General features: G+C 45.2%; 1 protein-coding gene across 4 annotated transcripts in view; it reads right to left on the reverse strand.

The window, feature by feature from the left end:
* Positions 1–9,649, reverse strand: part of FRMD5 (FERM domain containing 5) — a 310,259-nt gene that overhangs the window by 26,498 nt on the left and 274,112 nt on the right. For all 4 annotated transcript variants that reach the window (XM_019645026.1, XM_019645029.1, XM_019645028.1 and 1 more), the window contains exons 5-6: positions 3,195–3,292; positions 972–1,095 (exon numbers count right to left, since the gene is read on the reverse strand). In XM_019645026.1, coding sequence (XP_019500571.1) covers positions 972–1,095; positions 3,195–3,292 — 222 coding nt within the window. The remainder of the gene's footprint in view (positions 1–971; positions 1,096–3,194; positions 3,293–9,649) is intronic.

Consider the following 9,649-nt stretch of genomic DNA (forward strand, 5'->3'; position numbering starts at 1 on the left):
GTGTGTGTGTGTGTGTGTGTGTGTGTGTGTGTGTTGGGGGGATTTGGGGCAGGGTAGGAACTAGTTTAGGCTTAATATTATCATTAGAAATATCTTTTACACCCCTGCCCCTTGGGCATTTTTCTTGCCCAGAAAGGTAGTTACACAAAGATTTAAAAAAAATTATAATGTATTGATATGATAGCATGTTTTATTTTACAACACTGCATGGTATAACTTTTTTCTTCATAGTTTATCAGTTTGGGGAATCTGCTCTAGTGTGCCACACAAGGTGGAGCCCAAACACCCTATTGTTGTCTTTTTAAATCAATCTTTGTAGAAAATCCTATTTCATATGGGTGAAAGGATGCATTAATGCTGTTTGGTGGAATTAGGCATATTCGGGGCAAACTAAGAGCATCTGCGGACAAGCCTCTTGCTTCCAGCTCCTTCCCTCTGTGCATGGGTGTGGGGTTGAGAGAGGTAGTGTTAAAGACATAGCCCCTGAACCAAGTACTCCAGGGCACCCACAGCATTTATGAATCAGGCCAGCCCTGTGCAGTGCCATCCACTGGCCCAGAAGCCACCTGTCACATTGTCACAGACTGCTGCCAGAGGCTTGCTTATTTTCCACATCCCACTCAACCCCTTCCTATCTTTTTTCTCTTCTGTTATGTCCTTTATATTTTTCTTTTCCTTTTCCCCAGTTCATGCTTTTTCCCTCTGTCTCTTCATTTATCTTGGTGAAACAAATATCTTTGAGGCCAGTCCTTGCTATACAGTGTCTCTCTTGTCTGTAAGTCTTAACCTACACCCATCTCCTTGGAGAGTGAGGCCACAGAGCTTGGCGTTGTGCTGTTAGTGGACCACTGAAAATGGTACATCCAGAATCAGGGAGGTTGGGTCTGCAGAAGCAGAGGACGCAGCACATAGCTTATGTGCTCAGCCTGTGGGACAGACAGTGTTCCGGGCCTGAACTGAGTGTCACGCACCTGAGTTCTGTCCTATGAATCTCAGCAATTTTCCTTTCCAGCTTCTCTGAATGTTTAGGGAAAAACTGGAACTTGGAGCTGTAGCCTTCAGGGTGTTTCCCGGGGTCATAATCTCCAATCTCCGCTTGCAAAAGGAAAATAGAGGAAAACAGTTGTGGAAATTGGCAAAGCAACAAGAGATTAACACACAGAACAAAAGTCAAAGCACACACAGATTTAGCACAGCGGACCTTGAGCATGTCTGCGGGTCAGGCAGAGGGCGTGCCCCTCAGGAGTATGCCCACCTTTGTTTTCCCAGGTGTGCACACTGTGTTGATGCCAGGTCTAAGCAGCGAGACAGCAGAGCTGATCCTGTGTTCTGAGGGCACCACAAGTAAATTTGCAATAAAAAAGCAGCGGTTTACACACAACCCTTGTCTATTCAGCCATGAGAAGAGGGCCTGGGAGCAATGCGCCTTCTGGCAACACAGGACACAGTGAGCTTGATCAGCAAGACAGAACCTCTTGGGCCTGAGTCAGATCAGAAATCTTGCTTTGAGGATTTTAGCAAATTGATGAATGAGCCATGACCCAAACTCAGAACTCAACTCTCAGTCTACATCAAATCAAAGCAAAGCAAGTGAATAAATTAAATATTCATTAAGGGCTGACCAGGAGCTAGGATCCTTGGAGAAGACAGCAGAGGGGGAAGACTGGTGTAACTAGAAAGTGCCATTGAGGTCAGCAGCACCAGGTCTTAAGGCTGACTTCTCAGCTCCCTGCAGGGGGGTGGGGCTTTCTCTGGCCATTCACAGACAGAGGCCATCCCTAACTAAAGCTGTGAAGATCTCAGATCAGTGAACCTTGGGCCCAAGGTGCTCTCCACAGTGTGTTTCTAGGTGACAGCCAGCTTTCTCCACATGAAGTACTCCACAGGGAACATCAGGTCGTGAAGAGGAAGTATGTTAAGAAGTTCTAGCTGCTTCGTGGTTGCTCTTTTTATTTCCCTAGTGAGAACCACAACCAATGCAGAGAGAAGTCTGGAGAGAGGAGTAAATATTAAGGGGAAAATGTGCCCTCCTCTCACAGCTGAATATTGTGCTTCCAAAATACTTGGGAATTTCTATCATTTAGCAAGGGACACTAAGCTTCCCTGGGCCTCAAGCCCAAAGTGACCTTGAGCCGCAGAGTCGTTTATTATGATTTTATTTAGAAAGCTCTAAGTGGAAAACATTGATGTTGGACCTCAATGACTTCCTTAAAGAAAAAAAAAAAAAAGAAAAAAGTCAATATGGTTGTCAGGGTAAACTGACGGGAAGACTAGAGTTTAAAATTTCACTTAGATTGCACCAGGTTTTCCTTTAAAATTGAAAGGGGCATCTTTGGGTACCTTAGAGTTGGCAAGCACCTCCCTGTTTAGGTGATTTTTAAAAACAGGAGTTTCAGAATTCAAAGTTGCTATGGGCTGACTTTTACATTCTTAACGCAGCTGTGATATTGCTCTTGCCAGAAGAACTAGTAGTTTCTTATTGGCAAGGATTTTCCAGGTTCTCTTCACAAAATAGCTTCCTGGAGTTCACAGACTTCCGATTAAGAGTTCAGATTCTCTGATGGAAACGTCATGATTTTAGTGCTTGGTCCCAAAACAATCCAGTAACAGTTTCAGGTCTAAGGACTAAGAAAAGTCTAGGAAGTGGCACTTAGGAGCCCTCTGCACGTCATGAAAGGAGAATGGATTATATATGAAGAGTGCATACCTTTCGCACTGTTTTTGTAAAGAAAAGCCAGTCTGGGCACCAGCTGGGAACAGACGCAGCTCTACCTTATTGGCATGTTGGGAAATGTGTTTGGTACTTGGAAACATTTTCAACTTTGAGCACTCTGAATGGAAAGAGCTCTGAAATAGATACCAGAATTCCAAGAAGCTTCACATTTTTTGCGATTTGCATGAGGGGAGAGGAAAAAATGGACTCAGATTATTCTCCAGTCTCAGTAACTTCATCAACGAAGGGTGTAGGGAAAACCCCCCCAAACACAGTCAGAATGACGGGAAGGGGCTGGCGGAAAAAGCTCAGGGACAATGCAGGGTTGAGGGGTCAGCTTGATGGAGTCCAGGCAAAGTCTGGACTCTGCTTCAAGTTAGATATATCTATGTATACCCAAGAAGTAGTCATCTGTGGTAACTGAAATAATGTAATCAGCACTTGGCATGAAAAGCAAATTTATCCTGTCAAAAGTCATTACCTTGAAGGATATAAGCCGCTAACAAAGCAGCATCTGATGTTTTGCAGAGGAGGCGGCCATGGTAGAGATCCCTTTTGATCTGTAGGAAGACTAAATACCTGGAGAGAAAACAGAGAGTGAATTATAAAGGATTTCTTGATTGCTTTAAAGACAAAACTGTCAGGACACTTTTACTACATTAAAAAAGTTTCCAAAACATACCATCGAACAAATACATTTTCCATTTCCCTGAAGACTCTTTAAATACTTTGCCCTGAACCGATTTGAGGTTCTATTCAAAACAATCTGTCAGCTTCTTTCTGGAACTCAAAACTGAAAAGGTGCTTCCTGGTAAAAGCATTGTTGCCCTCAATGCTGGGCTTTGGAAGGGGCCAGTCCTGGTCAATTCAGTGCAAAAAAGAAACCTATGTTGGGACAGAGCGGCCGACTGGGCCTCCTTGGATACTGGCTGACGTTCCTTCTTAAGACGCGGAACAGTGGGAGAAGGAACTAGCCCAAGGAGGAACTCTGCCTTGGTTTGTCAAGAGCTTCTGTCCATCTGTGGAACAGCCTTCAATTATTGGCAGAGTTCAACCAGACCTCCCAGACTTTGAATAAGGTATGAGAAGAGGCACTGGTGAAAGCAGCACAGAAACTTGTAGCTGGCATTTCTTTAAATACAGAAAGCTGTCACTTCAGGTGGAAGCAGGATATCAGGAACAACAGCTACGAGTAGCTGACATGTATTGAACATTTACTATCTGCTAGTCCAGGGATTATGCACTTTACATGCAATATTTCATCTAATTCTCACATTATACTTTGAGATAGGCACTGTTATTATCCACCCCCCCCCCCTTTTTAAGATAAAGAAACTGAGGCTCAAGTGATTTTCCCATGGACACACAACTTCAAATTCAGGGCTGTTGGACTCCTGAGGTTGGCTCTTAGTCACCGTGTTACACTGCCGCCCTTGCACTGTAACTGCTTCGGAATTTCACACGCAGTTGGGTGGACCTTGTCGCAGTAGAGTGGCATTATTAACTTTCCATTTTGAAATATCTTTACAAAGAGTAGAGTCACTGATGTTCATAACCTCACAGGTATCCTAAGAAGAGCAAAAGCCAGAGGTATCAAACCCTTCAATGAGTCACCTACCACAGTGGCTCCTTGGCTAGGGGGACATCTGTGGTAGTTTAAAAATATGTCCGCAAATTCTTTGATACTCATTTCCAGAGGCAGAGCTTAATTCCCCACCCTTTAGGTATGGGTTGGACTTAGTGACTTACTTCTAACAAATAGAAATAAAAAGAAGTGATCGTGTCTGACATCTGAGACTAGGTCATAAAGTCACTGCATCTGCCTCCTTGTTCTCTCTTCCTCCTGTTGGATCTCATTCTGCTTGAGGATGCTCAAGAAGCCCTATAGAAAGGTCCACGTGGTGAGTAACAGGCCTTTTGCCAACAGCTAGCAAGGAAACTGACACTTTCTGCCAGTAGCCATGTGAGTACACCAGTCCAGCCTTCAGATGACCGCAGCTCTGGCCAACCTCTTGACTGCAACCCCGTGAGAGACCCTGAGCCGGAACCACCCAGCTCAGCTGCTCCTGGATTCCTGATCCACAGAAACTGAGAGATAATAAATGCTTGTTAGTTAAGCTACGTTTTGTGGCACTTCTTTAGACAGCCACGGGTAACCATAGCATCCTTAGGGGAGTAATGGAAATGTAGTAAAATTCCCTTAAATTCCATCAGTCTGAACCAAAAAGAAATTGGGCCCTCCCTGAACAGCTAGAAGTTTCCACTGCTTCTGTTTTAAGGCTGAAGAATGAAACAGGATTCCAGGATCACTTGGTCATGTGAAAATGTTCAAAAGAAAGAGGACCATTGACAGTGCTTCTTCTAGGGTGGAGACAGGTACGAGAGTGACTCTGAGAACCTTGGGCTTGGTGATTCAAGTAATTAATAAACAGAAATAAAGGAGCAAGCAAACCTCTTCTCTCTTAAGGCCTTGCTACTCAAAGTGTGGCCCACATATCGGATATCAGCATCATCTGGGAGCTTGATAGAAATGGAGACTATTAGGCCCATCCTAGACCTACTGATTCATTTTAACAAGGTCCCCACGTGATTTGTATATAAAGTTTCAGCATCCTTCTAACCACATCAGGATGGACTCCCCTCCTCAAACCAAAGGGAAGGTGAGTATTATAGTCTGGAAATTAATAAGAACTTCCCTTCTCACCTCAACCACCATCACCAACCCCACCCTGCCTCAATGTTGCCAAGAAAAACTGAAGGAAAAAGAAACCATGCGGAGGAATAATAAAGATGGAACCACTGAATCAAGCTTGTCTTCACTCTGCTTCCCACAGTGAAATGCCACACGGTGTGTGGGAGAGAGGGAGAGGACTTCTCTGCCTCTCGCTGTGCCAACTCCTACCTTCCACAGGCTTTGGCAGGATGTGGAAACAAACCTTTTGCCCCTTACGCACTGATCACTCCTCCCACACCTCTCTGCTTATCTGTGTCCAAAACTCAGGGACAGCACGTACTGGACTGCAGGAGATATTTCAAATGGACAACAAGGCCCTGGGCAGTGATTCTCAGTGTGGTGGTGAGGACAGCATTCCTCGAGGGGGGGTGGTGAGGGGGAGCACATCGGAATCCGTGCTCCCGGGTTTGAAAAAGCCCCTCCTGAGCTTCTGATCTGCTCTCTCCCCACCCAAGGGAGACATGCTCCTCCTCACAGTGAGAACCATGGTCTTTATGAGGCATCCTTATTGATGGGTGTGTGACAGGTGTCTCAGGTGACCTGGAAAGGAAACAAGGCTTTCCAAGGATTTCTTCAGACTTCTGGAAGTAGGACAGTTTCAGGGAGGTCAAGGGTAAGGCCATGGCAACTGTCAGGCAATGGTGCAGCAACTAGAGGGGCAGGGGGAAGCGAGGGCAAGTTAGCAACCTAAAGAAACAAACCACAGTCTTTAGAGGACAAGAAGAGATGAGGTCATGAAACAATCAACTGGTAGCTTCAAGAGAGAGAGTCGCACTAGGGGTCCCCCCTTCCTTTCCTGTTACAGTGGCTTCCATCCAGCTTCATGTTTTTTCCATTTAAGGAGGTAACCGATGACTCAGTGTTGTTGGTCATGAAAATATATCCCACGTGATTCATAGCATCCTTAGATCTATTTCCAAGAGACCCTGGCGCATTCTCCCCAGCCACACATGGGCCTAAGGAAGGCTATCGTGTTGCCTGAGACATTGCCACCAGGGTCACTGTGTTGCCAGGCAAAGGATCAGCTTGCTGGGGTCACCCAGCCCAGCCAGCTCTGATGAACAGGCTGGGTGGGTTGCACAACCTCAGAACCTCAGAATAGCCTAATTCTTTCATTCTGTAGCTGAGGAAGGAGAAGCCCAGAGAAGTAGAGTGACTTGTCGGAGATGACACAGTGAACAGAATCAAGGAAGGCCTCCTGACTCGGGGCCTGATGCTTTTCCTACCCCTGTGGTAGTTCAGTTAGTTATCAGGTTAGAGAGAGGGGAATTCTAACTGAATGCAGGAGAACTCTTTGTCATCAGAAAGACATCCTTCTTGGAACCAAACAAGAAATCAGCTTTAGACCAGATTTAAGATAACAACTTTGCTCCTTTATGCCACTTTTTTTTTGGGGGGGGGGGCGGGGAGGGGCAAACTTTGCCTATCTTCTTCTGGCCTTGGGAGGCTTTACCTCACCTTCATTTGGTTTTAATGCCTGTGTTGTCCTATATGGATGGGGGTATGAGTCAGGACTACCCAAAGGCAGAATGAGTGAGAGGCCAAATGACGGCCAGGGGAAACCCGAGTTTTTCTGTAACATGTACATCTCTCCAAGGTACTGGCTTTGGCCTCATGCTTTCTGATATCACAGGGTGGGGATGAACCCACAGATATTTTCAGGATTAAAGGTTTTGAACCCTGGAAAGCACTGGCAGCTCAAGAGTTTCTTCCAGAAGATCCTTTGGCTCCGCCTTCCTTCATTAGATTCTTTGACCCTGGCTTCTGTTTTCTACTATCCTTTTTCCTACCTGTAATCATGTTTAGTATGTCCCCATCCTCCATACTAGGCTGCAAGCTCCTTGGAGTCAGACTATGCTTTATTTACTTTTAATATTCTTCTAGGGAGCCTATATATCCTGTGCCTAGCTCACCTACTCACCCTCCCTCCCACCCAGCCATTCGGCCATCTAGTTCTGTGCACTTACAAGTGCCAGCTATTGCCACAGGCGCTGGGAGGACTGCGGGGAGCAGGGTCCCTGCTCTTACAGAGCTTATGTTCCAGTGGAAGAAACAGGTGACAGTAATAACAAACAAAATAACAGTAACGATTTACTGAGCGCGTGTTGTGTGCTACACATCATACTGTTTAACACACACACTGTCATATAACTATTACAACAATTCTATGAGGTGACTACTGCTTTTTATCCCTGTCTCACAGGTGAGGAAACTGAATGAGTACAGACATGGCTGCTTGCCTTGTCACCTAGCTAAAGGAAAAACTGGAATTTGAACCCAGGTCTTTTTGATTCCTTAGCCCAGGGTCAGCAAACTACAGCTTGCCAGCATAGTTTCCAATGAAATGAAGCTTTACTAGAACACAGCCATGCTCATTTCTTTCTATATTGTCTATAGCTGCTTTTGCTCTATCTACAATGGCAGAAATGAGTAGATGTGACAGAGACCATAGGGCCCACAAAGCCTAAGATACTTACTATCTGGCCTTTTACAGAAAAAGTTTGCCAACCCATCTTAGCCTAAGCTGGGCTTGAGTGATGTTCACTGAAGGAATAAATAACCAAAAAACTCCATTCATTCATGTATGTATTTTTCATTCTATTAACTTTTTTTTGAGCACCTGCTCACACATTTCAGGCAGCTTGCTTCTTTGGAAGGTGAAACCCCATTTGTACTCCATTTCCTTCTATCATTTGATCTTTCCAAAGACTTCATATAACTGCAGTCCTTGTGAAAAGCTAAATCTGGTGCCTAATCTCCATTTTCTCTGCTTCGTCTGTAGCTCAGGCAAGAAAATCTATTTATTACTTTAAAAACTGACAAAAAGGATTAATCAGGATTTGGCAACTAAATTTATCATTTGGGAAGAGTCCAAGAGATAATTTGAAGCATAGTTCGTTCCTCCATACTTCATCCCCTCCTCTCAGCCTGGCTTTATGGGAATGGCTGAGATGGTGGTGAAATTTAGGACCAATATTGCTAGGAAAAAACACACTGACAGCTAAATTAGTCTGGCAGGAAAGTGGTGTGGAGGGCTGTGAGCCAGGAATGAATTATGGATATTGAGTAAGGCCAGGGCAGGTACCTGCTCTCTTAAGATCAGCAGGGATGTGAATGTGGAGAAAGATGCAGCTAATTCTAAGGCCTCCACAGAAAGCCTCGGGGAGGGGGAGGCAGGAAGGATCCAACCAGGCCCAGGCACCTACCTATATAGCTCACACTCTTGCTAACGCTTGGAAATTGCATTCTAGGGAAGGAAGGCTGGTGAGATGGACAGTCGAGGATGGTCAGCACAAGTGCATATATTTATAGATAGAGGAGGAGCTCACACACTTGTCCATGTCCTTGAGTTCTGCTGACTTGGTGAGAGGCCCGGCCATGTTCCTCCTGCCGCTGACCTGGACTTGGCTAACTACTGGGATAGCTTTCTCTCTGAATCCTCAAGTATTAGCTGCTTAAGGGTTAGGACTCTTGCTGGCAGGGAAAGGGGACAGAGGAGGAGTGGGGATTATCAGACTAGAAGTGCCTTTCACACAAACAAAGCTAACTGTACTCGGGCCCCATGCAGAGCCCTTGGGGTCCATGACCACGTAATCAGTCTGGCAGCAAACAGATGTCAAGCCTTTGCTCAGTGCAGGGCTCATTGGAGGGAGTATTACGAAGTACAAGACCTTGTACAGTGGTTAATCCTCCCAACACTTCTATGAGGTAGTGATTACTATCCTCATTGTATAAATGAGGATTCTGAAGGTCACAGAGGTTAAATATCTTATGTTCAAGGCTACATAGTCAAGAAGTGACAAATAGGATCTGAGGTCCCAGGTCTATGCTGCTTCTTGGGTAGGAGGGTCTGTATTATATTAACATTATGCGGTGATATTGATTTAGAAAAATGTATTGTTAAGAGCTGCTCCTAAGGGCCAAGTAACTATATAGTTTTGTCTTTTGGTCAAATCAGAAAGCCATAGTCTGTGGTGCTCTCACCGGTTTGTATTAGACCAATCCCTCTCATCCCCACTGTTGGTCCAGTGAGGTGCAGATCAGGCAATCCTGATGTATGGTGTTAGGAAGTGAGGTGCCAGACTCTCAACAAAGAAGTGCTAAATTTGATCTGACATGTGAACAGGAGTGCAGGAATGTAGGGTATGCTCTGGCATCATCGCCTCTTTCAACAGAGAGAGAGAGAGAGAGAGAGAGAGAGA

Source organism: Hipposideros armiger, unplaced genomic scaffold, assembly GCF_001890085.2.
Source record: "Hipposideros armiger isolate ML-2016 unplaced genomic scaffold, ASM189008v1 scaffold_92, whole genome shotgun sequence".
NCBI lineage: Eukaryota > Metazoa > Chordata > Mammalia > Chiroptera > Hipposideridae > Hipposideros > Hipposideros armiger.